This window comes from Erythrolamprus reginae, chromosome 3 (assembly GCF_031021105.1).
Source record: "Erythrolamprus reginae isolate rEryReg1 chromosome 3, rEryReg1.hap1, whole genome shotgun sequence".
NCBI lineage: Eukaryota > Metazoa > Chordata > Lepidosauria > Squamata > Dipsadidae > Erythrolamprus > Erythrolamprus reginae.
The window spans coordinates 118,699,739-118,716,038 of record NC_091952.1 but is presented as its reverse complement, the minus strand read 5'-3'; the positions used below and the strand labels follow the sequence as shown (position 1 = coordinate 118,716,038).

The 16,300-nt window shown below is 39.2% G+C and overlaps 1 protein-coding gene across 4 annotated transcripts in view; it reads right to left on the bottom strand.

Annotated features, from left to right (window-relative positions):
* CDC14A (cell division cycle 14A) overlaps nt 1–16,300 on the bottom strand; it is a 62,547-nt gene that overhangs the window by 27,641 nt on the left and 18,606 nt on the right. For 3 of the 4 annotated variants that reach the window (XM_070746458.1, XM_070746459.1, XM_070746460.1), the window contains exon 5: nt 13,504–13,583. In XM_070746458.1, coding sequence (XP_070602559.1) covers nt 13,504–13,583 — 80 coding nt within the window. Of the gene's footprint in view, nt 1–13,060; nt 13,149–13,503; nt 13,584–16,300 lie in introns of those variants that run through there. The other variant, XM_070746461.1, reaches the window with a different exon arrangement.

Sequence of the window (16,300 nt, the reverse complement as noted above, 5' to 3'; positions counted from 1 at the left end):
CTTTACAATGTTTGAGGCAATACGATCAAGATTAGTAGCAAAGTTTCTTCCTAATGAGTTATATTAAACAAAGATTTTAAGGGGCCTAAAATACAAAAACATTACAATATATAGTTGACTTCAATCAAACTGAGAACTCCATGATGTTTTAAAGGAATGTAAGTGAAAATGAATTCACATGGAAAGCAGCTGAATTTTTAGTGCAATTTTTAAATGCCTGTCATCGAAGTATCAAGTATGTGAAAATTATGTACTGCCAGATGTGCTAATTAAAGTTAACAAGTCTAATGTAGTAACAATGAGCTATAATAAATGAAATGTGATCTGAAAAAAATAACATGTTCTCAGAAAAAGTAAAAATAAATTTCAGCAAATTCATATTTCTTCATGCTGATATCAGAAATCAGGATGAATGATTAACAAACAACTATGTTGCAGTAAACATCAAAATGTTTGATAACATTTAACTGCATACTGCAATCTAGTTGCTAGGTATTTTAAAGCAAGCAAACAAACAGAACATCTGGGAGAAAAGATACAGAAAATATTTCAAAACACATTGTACTGGATTCTGTTAGGGCTGAGACATAACATACAATTTGATTCAGATGACGCTTGCACAATTCACAAGCCATCTTAAAAATCAAATTTTGTTACTTCCCCCATTCAATCATTGAGAAATCAAGGAAGAGGTGTTAAGTTTAGCAAGTAAATGTAATAATGCTTGACAGATTCTGTTGCCTGTTATGGAAAGAAAAAAAGTTCCCCTATTAAGAAAGCAGTCACAAGAAATTTCGGGGAGAGTTTCATTAAGAACTTGCTAGCTCTTCCAGTTCTATATAGGTAGGGCAATTGCTATGAAAATGACTTACAGTACTTGACAGAGATTTCGAGGACAATTCATTACCAATTTTTAGTATACAATTATTCAGGTGGTTTAGGAGTAATCTCTACAAGTAGGTCTCTATTAATGTCATTACTACAGTATTCTGCTGTGGTTCTTCAAAATAAGCATTTCTTTTTTTTAGCTTTCCTCAAATAGAACCTTCCTTTTCTCCATTTTGCACAATCAATTAGCACCTAAAAACCCACCACAACTGTGCATGTGCTAGCGTCAACCTTGCACGCACTAACCTCACACTAATTGCATTTTGGATCATATTAAATAGAATCTTGTATCAATTTTAAAAATCATACTAGGGCAGGGGTGTCAAACTCAAAGCCCGGGGGTCAGATCTGGCCCAAGGGGTGCTTAGATATGGCCTGTGGGGCTGCTCTAGAAACAGCGAAGGGTCGGCCTACAGTGCTTCTGCCAGCGAAAATGGAGCTTGAGATGTGAGTGGCTCTGCCAAGTTGTATTTTCCCTGGCAGAGGGTTGCAGAAGGCCATCACAGCTGAAAACGAAGCTCGGGAATCTGTTTTCCCTGGCAGAGCGCTCAGGCCACCACAGGCTTCCCCAACATGAGTGATGTCAAGCATGCCATGCCCACCCTGGTAACGCCCATCTCCTCCCCCAAGGTCAAACATATCTCTGAGGCAGCACTAAATGAAATTGAGTTTGACACTCTGTACTAGATCAAACTTCACACTTTGGCCTGGTATGAGTCACAACCTACCTTGCCCCGGAGCTAAGTAAGGTATAAAAAACAAGATTTAGGGTATCAACAAATCTATATTTCGTAAGTTTCCTGCTCAATTGACCATACTGAGGTCACATTATTAAGTGCTTCATTCTTAACTTAGTGTGATATAATTTTATTTCTTCAAAGTTATGTAATGTTGAAATTGCACAGGTTGTGCAGGATCTATAGAGCAATGGTTCTCGATACCTTACTTAATGTCACAACCCCTTAATACATTTCCTCATGTTGTGGTGACTCCCAACCATAAGTCTAGTGCCAATTCTCTCAACAGAGCTTTAAGCTGATTGCCCGGAATGTCAGAGGGACACCCCCACTGTAAACGTCTGATTGGTCGGATTATAAAAATACGTTCCAAGATGCCAGAATAGAAGCTTTAGTTCCTAACACCATGGGACATTTGTCTTTTCCCATGGACTTAGGCGACCCCTGTGAAATGGTCGTTTGACCCCCAAAGGGGTCCCGAGTCCCAAGTTGAGAACCACTACTATAGAGGGTTCTCTCTCCTCTCTCCCTCCCTCCATTTATTTCTATTTCTGTAGTGTTTTCAATGATACATATTCTTATTTTTTCTGGGCTATTTCTTATTTTTCTAATTGTGTAGTGTTTATAGACTAAAATACACTTCCCCTTCCTTCCTTCCTTCCTTCCTTCCTTCCTTCCTTCCTTCCTTCCTTTCCTCCAACAGTATTTTACTTCACTGAGACTTGAGAAACCACTTTGGGGGGGGGGGGGAAGGAAGGGGGAGTGCTTCATATACCAACTTGAGCTTCTGGAAAAAAATCTAAAAAAAAAAATAACAAATTCAATTTCCACATCTGGTGAACTAAGCAAAGAGACACCCACTGGAATGTATTTTAGCAAATTTGTCTACAACCTCATTCTCAGAACAGTGTCAGATTTACAGGAACCGCTTATGAAACCACAGCTAAGGAGTTGGTACTATACTAAATCTCTAAGAAGCTTATCTGTCTTTCAAAATGAAGGATCCTTATTTTTATTTGTACAGGAGAGCAGCATGTTCTGACAAGACCAGAATATATTTGCAATACACCGTTAACAAAGCGATCACTGTACAATATATTCTTGCCCTAGCAACAAACATCAAAATGAGCCACTCGTGTGAACAAAGAAACATTCTCCAGTGCCATACTTTAAAGCTCTAGAAATTGTATATGTGTGTAATAAATTCTTTAAAATGTTTCTTCCACCAATTCTTCTAATTTATTACATTTTCAAATTGTTCTTTACTCAGAGCCAAATGGATTACTGTAGCGTATAATCTGTCAGACCGAAGCCATTTTATTTGGGATCTTAGACCTGCCACATTTTATATTATTCTACTATGCATTTTCTACTTTGGAAAAATGTGTGTGTGGGGGGGATTATATGAGGTTATTAGTATGTAGTCATAACAAATTATTTCTAGAAAGCCAAGGTCATTCTTTGTCTCTGCACCTGCCTGGAAGGATAGGTGGACTTTGCCAGAATGGCAAATGAAGATTGGACAACATGATGGATTTGTGGGTGTGGGGGTAAGGACTTGAACTTTCAACTGGGTGGTGAAACCTGGGGAACTTCAGATTCAGGTTTCACCCAGATATGCCAACATGGCTCTATTAATAAATTGGAACTTTGAGGAATTCTTTGCCTTAGACCAGACCTGGGCAAAGTATCGCCCGGGGGCCGGATGCAGCCCGCCCGCTGTCTGTGACCGGCCCGCGGAGGTTGGAAGGGAGGAAGGAAGGAAGGAAGGAAGGAAAGAAGGAAGGAAGGAAAGAAAGAAAGAAAGAAAGAAGGAGAAATGGAGGGAGGGAGGAAAGAGAAATTCTCTTTCCATGCCCTTTTGCAAAAGTCCAATAAATGCTCATTTTTAAATTCTTCATTGGTTTCATTGGCCTTTCCAAGAAATTTAAAGCAACCCCCCCACCCCACCTCTCAGGGGGGGAAAGGGGAGGAGGAGGAAGAAAAGGAATCCAAAGCTACTTTCAGGCAAAGCCTCCACTATGTTTTCTCAACTGACAATGTAGGAATATTTTGAAAGAGAAGTAAAGAACTGCCCAAAAGCAGAGATAAAAGGCACAGAAAATCAGAGAGACAGAAGCTTCTCTCCATCTGGAGAAGGAAAGAAGGAAGGAGAAATGGAGGGAACAAGAAAGGAAGGAAGGAAGGAAGGGGTGGGCAATTAATTTATAATTATAATATAATTATAATTATATATACATATAATATATATAATATAATATATAATTATAATTTATAATTATAATTAACTCAGTTCTACCCAATAATATACAGTATTGGGTAGAACTGAGTTAATGATATTAATCCGGCCCTCTAAAACCATCCCAATTTCTCATGCGACCCTATGGCAAAATTAATTGCCCACCCCTGCCTTAGACTCTGATTTAATTTTGGATGCTATTTGAAACTCTGACATAAACACTCTTTCATTGTTGTATAATTTTTCATTGATGAAACCCATTCAAAGTAAATAGGTTATCAAATTCAACATACCTATGGTATAATCCAATCACCAAAATTATAATAATTATTATGATAAGTATGCTATCCATTATATTTTTGTTCAGATTGAATGTTTGGGCTATTGAAGTGGTATGTGTCAGAAAGCACACACACATATATTTGGCAATTCAGGCATGCATGAAAATGTTTTTCCTGGTTACTAGTGATTATTACATTCAAGATGTAATAATCTAGTGATTATGTATATTCAATTTACATCACAATAATTGAAAGATCATATCTGCTCATAGGTTTTCTAATAAAAAGATATCTTAAAATTAAATCAGGTTACTTAAAATATCTTCTGTACAAGATTCAAGTGCATAGTATAAATAACAAATATTCATTTCATTATTTACTATGAGCAACTATACTTCTTCTCACTTTATAATATTTAATGATTTTATATAAGTTTCTTGTGTTTAACCATTTGAATCAACAATATTTTGCAATCTAGAGCCCGTTGGAAAAAAATTAGAGCTATGTCTACCAAAAGTAATGACAGAATCAAGAACACATTGTGCTTTTTCCATTCCAGGGGCAACAGGTTCATCCCTGCTGACATAAAACTATTTAAACCTAAACCTGCTCTGCAGATGCTTTATGGTTTAGAGGTATGTATCTGTAACACCTTTAAACTTCTAGATACTTTTAGTCCAAGTTTTTACATGCTCCCTTCAAGGTTCTATACTTCGTCTTAAGTGCTCTGATATGTGTGGAATCAAGAAAAGTTTTCCTAGAGTAAATAACCTGTTTTTGTCACTTTTCTTACTGGTTAAAATTTTCCTTCACCTATCATTTGCAGGTCCCCTTAACTCCACTTCATGATAAAAGACACACATTGGCAGAATTGTGTTTCTGGGCTCCCTTCCATTCCTGTAGACAAAGACAGAGCAGATATCTGCTCAGTGAGATTATGATATAGCATGGTGGATAGACCTAGGGGTTACAGGTAAGACTGCTAAGGGCGAGTTCTATATCAGCATCTCTCCGTGTTCCTGTTACGTATTTATTCAATTTCACCTCTACAAACTCTAGAGCAGAGGTCCCCAACCTTTTTAGCACCAGGGACCGGCTTTAAGTTAGACGAGTTTTCTACGGCCCGGTGGGGGGGGGGCTTTGGTCATATGGGGGTGGGGTTATGGAGGGGTGGAGCTTAGTGACGCAGCCCTCCACACTTCTCCACAGGGCGGGGAGAATGAGGAGGCTCCTTTGGCGGCTGGGGGCTGCCTGGCTTTGTGATTTTGACTGGGGGGGGACTTAGGAAGGTCCTACTTCTCCCCCCCCCAGCCAAAAACTCAAAGCCTATCTGCTCCAGAAACTTGGCGATCGCGCCCCACCGCCGCCGCCTCCTCCGTTTCCCCCAACGGCAAGCAATCTAAACGCGGGAAGGGCATTCCGGCGCTTCCCTTCAGCCTCAGAAGCCCCCTCGACGCTGGAGGGATGGTTATGAGGGGAGCGAGCGAGGAGAAGAAGACGTCCCACTCATCGCTCCTGAGGGAACGGGCGAGGGCGTCGGAGACCCAAAGTCCATCCTGCGTGGAGGGAGACGGAGCCAAGCGGGGCCACCCGGAGACCTTTTCCCGTCTTCTTCTCCTCGCTCGCTCCCCTCATAACCAGCAGCCCCGCTCGCGGGGGGATGCCCGTTCGTAGCTACCAGCCCGCCAAGCGTCGAGGGGGCTTCTGAGGCTGAAGGGAAGAGCCGGAATGCCCTTCCCGCGTTTAGATTGGGGGAAACGGAGGAGGCGGCGGTTGTTTTCTCCTCGCTCCAGAAACTAGGCGATCGCGCCCCACCGCCGCCGCCTCCTCCGTTTCCCCCAACGGCAAGCAATCTAAACGCGGGAAGGGCATTCCGGCTCTTCCCTTCAGCCTCAGAAGCCCCCTCGACGCTTGGCGGGCTGGCGTAGCTACGAACGGGCATCCCCCCGTGAGCGGGGCTGCTGGTTATGAGGGGAGCGAGCGAGGAGAAGAAGACGGGAAAAGGTCTCCGGGTGGCCCCGCTTGGCTCCGTCTCCCTCCACGCAGGATGGGCTTTGGGTCTCCGACGCCGCGGACCGGCTGGAAAACCCCAACGGCCCGGTCCCGGTCCGCGGACCGGCGGTTGGGGACCTCTGCTCTAGAGTCTTTGCCTGACTGGTTTTGACATTTCCCCGCCCCCCACAACAATATTGAAGTACCAATAAAATAAAACAAAACCTTTGGTGGAGTGAGTTTGTTCTTATGATAGTAAATCTGTTGAGTTTAGTGGTTAAGGCATTAGGTTAGAAACTTGGGGACTGTGAATTTTAGTCCCATGAGAGCAAATTGGATGACTTTGGGGCAATCATCAGGTGACAGTCAGTTCTAGTCTTATTTTAGGCATGAAAACCAGCTGGATGTCTTTAGAGTCAGTCACTCTCTCGCAATCCAAGCCATCTCTTGGATTTCAAAAAGGCATATTTTAATAAACTCTGATAAAAGTAGAATCTACCTTAGAGAATGCTAATGAGAAAAGGAAATTAAGATGGTTACAAGTTCCTAAACAAGAATAATTCCAATTAGGAAAAAACAAATGAACAAATGGCTACAGAAGAAGCCCCTGTGCCCACCTGAAAAGCTCTTTGAAACTATAAAATCCAAAAGTCACATGCAAGAAATGAAAAAGGGGCCAGATCACAAAAGAGCTATAGAGAGCCTGAAACTATAAAGTTGATATTAAGAAAGCAAAAACTTTGAAGTAAGGCTAACAAAAAGAACCAGGATACCAGTTACTCAGTGAAGATGGGAAAATAATGTGTAACAAAGAAGAGACATAGCGACTTATCTTGGTTCAGACTTTTCTAAGAAAAAAAAGTATCTTGCTCTAATCAAGACTGAAGTTTCAGATTAAGAAAAATCTAATACAGAGTCCCCCTTTACTTTTGAATGAATTTAAATCTCCAGAACTGAATGAAATGCATCCTAGGGACTAGCTGGTGGTATGACTAAACCTTTATGGCAATTTATTTTGCTAAGGGACCATATGTAAAACTGGGACTGTTGTGGTGGGCTGAACCAATATGGCTATGAAGGTGGTAGGCATGCATATATGCACGTTCATACATCGGGGGGGGGGGGGGTAGAAGCTGCCTTAAAAAATATGCTGTTGTATTGCTTGTATGGCATAGGCAGCTCAGAAAGGGATAGGCCAAGGGATAGATATGTCCCAAGGGTCATAAATTTATTTATTTATTTATTTATTTGACTTCTATGCCGCCCAATCCCGAAGGACTCAGGGCAGCTTACAAAATTATATAATAAATACAAAAAAATCCCAGCGACCAATTAGGTCCCACAGAGTGGGCCTTCTCCGGGTCCCGTCAACTAAACAATGCCGGTTGGCGGGTCCCAGGGGAAGAGCCTTCTCTGTGGCGGCACCGGCTCTCTGGAACCAACTCCCCCCGGAGATTAGAACTGCCCCTACTCTTCCTGCCTTCCGAAAACTCCTTAAGACCCACCTTTGCCGTCAGGCATGGGGAAACTAAACATCTCCCCTGGGCACGTTAATTTATACATGGTATGCTTGTGAGTGTGTTTGCTATTACATGGGGTTTTTCTTAAATCGTTAAATATTTTAATTAATTGCATTGTTGTGACTGTTTTACTTGTTGTGAGCCGCCCCGAGTCTTCGGAGAGGGGCGGCATACAAGTCCAACTAATAAATAAATAAATAAATAAATAAAAAGATACAAGCAACAAAAAGAAATCGAATACAGTATAATATATCTAAATTGCCAAGGATTGCCTTAGGGTGAAGTCCCAAATGGATCCTATTTACAAATGGAAGAAAAAGGAAGATTCAGCAAGCTAATTTCTTTGCATTCCAATTTCTTGGAAAGATTCTAGAGCCATGATCGCGAACCAATGGCACACATGTCACATGTGGCATACAGAGCTCTCTCTGCAGGCACACAAGCTGTCCTCCCTACTCAGTTCCACCGCGCATGCGCATGTACCTCCCACCAGTCAGTTGGATTTCTGGACTCTGCCATGCATGCGTGGGGATGGGGCACAAGTGTACACATGTGTATAATGCATGGAGGCAGTGTGCATGCGCAGGGGTGTGTGGGCACGTGGGGGTGTGGGGGCGCACACATGCACAGGACTGGTGCACATACAGGGTGTAATGCACATAGACATGGCGGCGGGGCACATGGGGGGTTGCGTGCGCATTGCATTATGTTTCAGCACTCGGCACCAAAAAGGTTAACCATCACTGTTCCAGAGCAGGGGTCTCCAACCTTGGCAACTTTAAGACTTGGGGACTTCAACTCTAGAGCATACCACAGAATTTAATCTCCAAGTACAATGGAAACAATTTAGTGAATTATGGCTATAGCAGAGATTGATCTAAAACAATTCTTGCCGGATTACATTGACCTCATTTTAAAACTTTCATAATAGATTGCTTGAATGTGATAGACATGAAGTATCTTGACTTCACTTACCATATTCATTGCTAGATGAAAAAATGAGAATGCTAGAATTTATTTACATAATTATTTCTAAGAAGAGAGGATCCAGGAAAGAAGAGAGGATGAAAGGTTTACTGCCTGCTTTCAGGATTTCACAAGATTAGGTGTGCTCATCTTGATTCAAGGTCAACATCAAAGTTGGTGCATTCTATTAAAGGTGCCTTCTATCATTTTCAGCTTTTAAAGTTTCCCAAATCCAGCAAAGTTTGAATTATTAGTTCTATTTTAGAGCATGGTTGGAAAATAATCACCTACAATTGTATTCAGTACTGGATGTTAAAAGAAAAAGGAAATAAATATATGTAAACCTAATAGCTTATTATCCTAAAAACTGCAAAAAAACCCTGAGTGAATGGGGTGTTAATGGGATTTCTTTATCTTAAGTCAAGTAGTTTATAAAAGTGTATTCTGAATGATTGGTTTCCAGAGATGTCACAAAATCAAATGATTATTTTTCCCTCCAACTCTAATACAATATGAATTATTGTGTGTGATTTAATACAAATACAGAGGGATATACAACCCAGAAGGCTTTAAAATAATTTCCCTATCATTGAAGAACTATTTTAAATACAGATACTTTCTATTCAGAATACATTCCTGACAATTCTCTAAACTCCAGGTGATTACAAATAGCTTTGGCTGACAAAGCTTTGATCTTAGCATTTTGCCAGGTTCTTCAGGCAACTGAATCAGCAATTATTTTGCATTAATCAAAAGGTTTATCAAGACATTTCAACTTTATGTAACAATACTTTAAAAAAAAAAACAAGCACTGCAAAGTCATTGTGAAAAGCACAAATAAATAAGTTCCATTTACAATATATCCATATTAAGTTTCTATCCTGAGGTTTTAATATCTATTTCAATACTATCATTACACTAAACCTGTACAAGGCAAAAATCCTAAAGAAACCAAACTAAATACAAAAACAAAAATAGTCCGACAATAATCACAATAATTTAAAAAATGGAGATTTGACCCTGGATGGATAGGAAATTATTGCCACTCAGTCACTTAGTTGAGTTGTGCATCTATAGAAATTTAATTAGTTGTCTTTACCTAGCAGTAAAAATATTCTGAGTAAGTGGTAAAAGAGAAGATACACGAGTATTTATGTAAAGAATTAAGAACAATATGGACAATGAAGAGCTGAAGTTTTGCATGTGTGGGAGCTGCTTAGCCCAGACATGCCTACATTTTTTCAAAACACAGTGCTTGTAGAGTCTCAGAAAGTTTTCCATGGCATTTCACAGTACCCAAAAAATAAGTTTACAGAGACACTGTGGAGTATTTTAAATTTTTGAGGGAATCACAGCAATAGTAGGCTAGTATTTTATGCTATTTTCGGAAGATGTTCGGTACTGCTATGTTTCCATTAAAAATGTGCAATATCCCGTAGTCTGAGTTCATTGTAGCACCATGGCACACAGTTTGGGAAAAATGGATCTAAAGGATAAACTTAGGTTTGGAATGCCAAGAGCATGAGAAGTAAAAGGAAGCAAATGAGAGGTGTAGTCCATAAGGAGGGAAGAGATTGAGAGAACTGCTAGACGAAACTTCATGGGAACAAACTGCATGAAACAATTTGGTTTCAGGAAAAATTTATCCTGTAATCTGCAACTCCTACACTGTAAAAACATAAGGACTACACAACTCAATCAAGGCAAAATAATAGATGCAATTTACATAGACTTCTATAAAGCCTTTGATTCAAGGGTGCACGTCAAACTACTTCTAAAACTGCAATCTTATGGCATTTCTGGCCCCTACATCAATGGATAACAGTTTTCTGTCAAACAAGCAACAAGTGAACACAATATTGAATGCTACATCAAATCCAGTACCTGTTAATAGCAGCAGAGTTTTGGGCCAAAACCTTTTATACTTTACATAAATGACTTTTGCAATCATATTAAAAGCAACAGCATTCTTTTCACTGATAATGTAAAGCTATTGAACACTATTTATTTTGTTTATTTATTTATTTATTCAATTTCTATGCCGTCCTTCTCCTTAGACTCAGGGCGGCTTACAACATGTTAGCAATAGCACTTTTTAACAGAGCCAGCGTATTGCCCCCACAATCTGGGTCCTCATTTTACCCACCTCGGAAGGATGGAAGGCTGAGTCAACCTTGAGCCGGTGATGACATTTGAACCGCTGACCTACAGATCTACAGTCAGCTTCAGTGGCCTGCAGCACAGCACTCTACCTGCTGTGCCACCCCGGCTCATCTATCCTTCAAAAAGACTTTGACTATGTGTCAGAATGGACAAATAAGTGGCAACTTCAAATCTCAACCAACAAATACTCTGTCTTACACATTGGCAAACAAAAAATCAGAACACAAAATACAAGCTGGATGGACATGAAATTGAAGATGACCCTCACTCTGTTAAGGACCTTGGAGTACTCATCTCTAATGATCTAAGTGCCAGAGCCTACTGTAACAACATTGCTAAAAAAGCATTAAGAGTTTTTAATCTAATCTTACGTAGCATTTACTAAAACATTTACTAGACCAATTCTCAAATACAGCTCATCTGTCTGGAACTTGCACTACATATCTGAGATTAATACAATGGAGAATGTCCAGAGATATTTCACGGGAAGAGTCCTCCACTCGTCGGTTTGCAACAGAATACCATCTGACTTGAAATTTTGGGCTTAGACAGTTTAGAACTATGGTGCCTGAGGTCTGACCTAAGTGTAGCAAGTGTAAAATTATCTGCTACTATGTCCTACCTGTCAATGACTACTTCAGCTTCAACCACAATACACAAGCACATAACAAATACAAACTTAAGGTAAACTGCTCCAAACTCAATTGCAGAAAATACAACTTCAGCAACAGAGTGGTCAATGCTGGAATACACTACCTGACTCTGTGGTTTCTTCCCCAAATCCCCAAAACGTTAACCTTAAACTGTCTACTGTTGACCTCACCCCATTCTTAAGAGGTATGTTGACCTCACCCCATTCTTAAGAGGTATGTAAGGGGCATGCATAAGCGCACCAATGTGATTACCAACCCTGTCCTAATGTTCCCACCAGGGGTGGGTTCCTCCCGGTTCGGAACGGTTAGCCTGAAACAGTAGCGAACCACTGGTGATGCCATGATGACATCACAAATTAGATTTGGTCAGTGCTGGTCTGTGGGCACCATCTTTTTTTACTTTTTGTTTTTTAAATTTGAAATTTTTTGAATTTATTTTTTCTTCTGAGCACTTTTTTTTAATTTATTTGATTTCTATGCCGCCCTCCTCCTGAGACTCAGGGCAGCTTGCATGCGCAGAAGCTGAGCTTCTGGCACTGTGGATGTGGTCACCATCTTGGTTTTGGCTTTAAAAAAGTTTGGATTTTTTGCCACTGAGCATGCACACGCACGCAAAGTGTGAGTGCACAGGCGAGGCATAGCCACGCGGCATGGGAAGAAACAAACTGCAGTGAGGCAAGGTAGAACCCACCCCTGGTTCCCATGTACTCAAAACCATCTTTATTGTAATCTTATATGTGCTTGACAAAAATAAATACATAAAATGCAATCAAGTAAATGTCAAGACATTTACAGTGAGCATATTGACCTATTTAGTGGGGAAAGCTAGCTTGTTTAAGAATGTTCTAAGTATCAGAAATGTAATACATTTTTAAATGGGATCATTCTGTCTATTGTATGAGAAGCCAAGAAGTTTCATGGGACAGTGTTACAGTGGGAAACCAGGAAAAATTGTGGTGCATGCACAGCCATCTGGAGGTTTGTTGCCAGCTAATGACAAGCGAAAGGGAATAAAGCCAGAAAACACACAAGGAAGAAAGAGGGTGTGAAGGAATATGTTAACCACCCTTAATAATTCAGGTCCTTGTTTGGATTAAAGTAGATGTACATTATGGCAAGTGACTAACACTTTCCTTCCCTTGTTTGTTCTTGTAGAGTTTTATGTATGCACATATTCGCCCAACTTGATATCTGTTCCTTATCATAAATTAAAGATCTTATATGTGAATTGCATAATGTGAGATAATACGGTCCAACCCATTAAAAAAAATAACAAAAGATTTGGAACATTTGGAGTCAAAGTGGAACTCTTTAAGGCTGTTATTAATCACAAAATATGACAAATGGCTAAATTAGAAGAATACAATTTTAAAAAATTAGGAAAGTAATCAAGGCCTGTTCATTTTGTTTAATAGAAGCATTTAAAAAATGAAACAAGCCAGGTGAATTGCTTGACTTATCAACTGTGTAAGAAACAAGATATATTACTTTTATTTGGTAGGCAATCAGACATATTTCCACAATAATAAAGGAGGTGATAGAATAATCTGTTAAACGTTACTCAAGACTCTACAGTAATATGATCTGGAGAAATCTAGAATGTATTTGAACGCAACCTTACTTATGAAATGTATAGATCCACCTTAGGCGTGAAAGCTGGCTGGATGACTCTCTCAGCGCAACCCACCTCACAGGGTTGTTGTTGGTGGAAAAATAGAAGGAAAGAGATTTACTACATGTTTGCTGCCTTGAGTAATAAAAGTAAAATAAAAATCTTAAATATTAATATAATCCATTGGCGATCCAGCCTATTAGAATGGGATATATAAAGGAAAGAATTCAGTCCAGACTTGTCCTCTCTTATCTCATTATTAAATTTTCATTTTTATAATGAGGAAAACCCAAAGAAAGTTGCTGAGTGGAGAACACATTGTATATAATGCAAGATTTACGACAGTAAAATATAACATAATCTGTTCAAAATGGCCAGAACCACCAAATTGCTTTCACTATCTTTAAAGCATTTTGAACATTTTAAAGCATTATATAAAATTAGAATTATACCTAAACGGAAGATAGGGCGGATTAGATCCAGATAAGAGTATCCGATAAGCTTCTTCTGGTGTTTTCTTCAAGTAAACTACCTACAAAAAATAATAATAAAGATAAAGAAACAATTTAATTTAGAAAATACAAACATACAGTGCTTAACAATTGTAAAGCTCATATCAATATAAAGTCTGAATAGAACTCAAATGAGACTGTTATTTCAGCTGTTTAATTCCTGAAATTAATACGTAAGGATATATTTTGATGCTTCAGAAAATTGTTTTTAGTCCAAGTTAAAATGTGAGCTCTCCAAATCATTCTCAACTCCTGGTGACTCCATAGACCAGTGATGGTGAACCTATGGCATGGGTGCCACAGGTGGCACGCAGAGCTATATCTGCTGGCACGTGAGCCATTGCCTAGCTCAGCTCCAACCTGCATGTATGTGCTGGCCAGCTGATTTTTGGCTTGTACAGAGGCTCTGGGAGGACATTTTTGGCTTCCAGGGAGCCTCCAGTGGGATGAGGGAGGCATTTTCGCCATCCCCGGCTCCAGGGAAACCTTTGGAGCCTGGGGAAGGCAAAACACAAGCCTATCAAGGCCACCAGAAGTTGGGAAACAGGCTGTTTCCAGTCTCCGGAGGGCCTCTGCGGGTGGGAGAAGCTGTTTTGGCCCTTCCCAGGCATTGAATTATGGTTGTGGGCACTCACGCATACTTGATAGCGTGCACGCATGCTGTTTCAGCACCTAAACAAAAAAAGGTTCACCATCACTGCCATAGACAAAACCAGGATTTTTACCAGACAATAATATCAAAATGTTTTGATGTTGACTTCCCAGGTTAACTAGCAATCCTGCTAACTCCTTCTCTTGTATTTTTACATAACAAAACGTAACAAAAACATTTTTCTGCAGCTAGATGCGTTCTTCATTCTGAATGCAGATAACTGTTTACCTTTCAAGGGAAAAAAACAGGAAGCACTGGTCAAATAAATAATTATACATTTAAACAAATAAACCCAAATATAGAATACACACACATACGCACAAAATTATCAATGGAAATCAACTTGTAGTAATGAATTAACACATCTTCTAAAAACTACTCCCCAAAAGTTTTGTTCCCATTAAAAAAATAGAAAGATATGTATTTTCCAGAGTATAAGACACACTGTTTTACTCTCCAAAACAGGCTGAAAATTTGGATGTGTTTTATACACTGAATGTAGCCCTACTTAACCAGCCACTCCCACCCTTTGGCCTCTACCTCCCACCAATTCACCTCCTTGCAGCAAACAGAGCAGAGCCTGTTAAGCCAAACAACTCATTTTCAGCTTCCTGACCTTCACATGATTTGAAGCTGCAGCCACTGCAGAATTGAAAATGAAACTAGCTGCAAGGAAGCAAATTCCTGGGAAAGAGACACTGATTTTTATTTTCTGCTGAACTGGATGCCAGGAGGTAAGTCAATAGCTATAAATGTCTGTAGAATGTTCAAATTATTAGACTTATTTTTAGAAGACTGCTTTATTATTGTTCTAGACAACAAAATGAAGCAGCTCTTTAAAATAAACATTTGATCTGAAGAGGCCCAGTGGTATTGTATCTTCTTTTAAATAGCAGAGAATAATTATACTTGCAGAAAGCCACATCAATTTTAAAGACTGTAAAAGTGCAATCTGAAATATAACAGTGTCCTGTTTAATATTAAGATAAGACAGCTGAGTTAAACCTGGACTTAGTCATATTTGGAGTAGATCTATTTAAACAATTGGGAGGAGTTAGTGTGACTACATTTAAGAAACTTTTCTGCAATTAATATACTGCCATAATGTACATTTCTCCATTTTTTTGCCATTTCTATGGAACAGGCACATATGCACAGAAATACACAGCAAACAGTGTATATCATCTAAACTGTTTCCTTCCCCAAATTAAGGTGTGTCTTATAGTCCGGTGTGTCTTATACTCTGAAAAAAATGACAATCATTAAAATGAAGGTTTCAGAAAAAAATTAGACAGTCAGTGTCTTCCAGTTTCAAACACACAGCCAACACAAGATCTATTTGTGGCATTTAATCTAGTATTTACCAAATCTCATTTGACACAATACTTTAGCATTAATGCAATATAATAATGCTAACATAGCTAAGAATAATATATATGCAAAACAAGTATCATAAAAATATTTACAAAACAGTATGATTATGCAATGTTGCCTATGTTTAATTCAACTCAAGGTTATTGCCGCATGAACATTGCAACTGTTTTTCTGTAACAATCAGTCTTGTAAATCAGCCAAAATTCTTCCTTGAAAAATGTAGAGATCTCACCCAATCTGAGAAGCAGGATTCTGCTTGTTGGTTGGGACTACTGATCCTACTACAAGATTATCTTGAATCTATACACTGCTTGCAACATGTAAATAAGACTACATGGTTTTTGCTGTTTGCCAGAACAATAATTAAATGGTATCAAAACCTTGTACCCAATTTCTATTTGTTGCCCACATTAGACTGTAAAATTAGAGTCTAGAATTGTATTATATCACTGACAAGTAATTAAACAGTAATGTTTCATTATTCAGTTTCTTAAACAAAGAAGAACAGTGCACAAGGGGCCACAGCATAGGAAGAACAGAAAAATCTAGAAAGAACAGAAAAATATCTAAAACCTTTCAGAAATGTTTCAAAAAGAGTGCACACAATAATTTACTATGATGCAGTGAGTTGCAAGCATAGAACTGAGCTAATAGAAAATGATGAATTCATAATAATATATTTAAGTGCAGAACAGAGATAGTCTTTAGTTT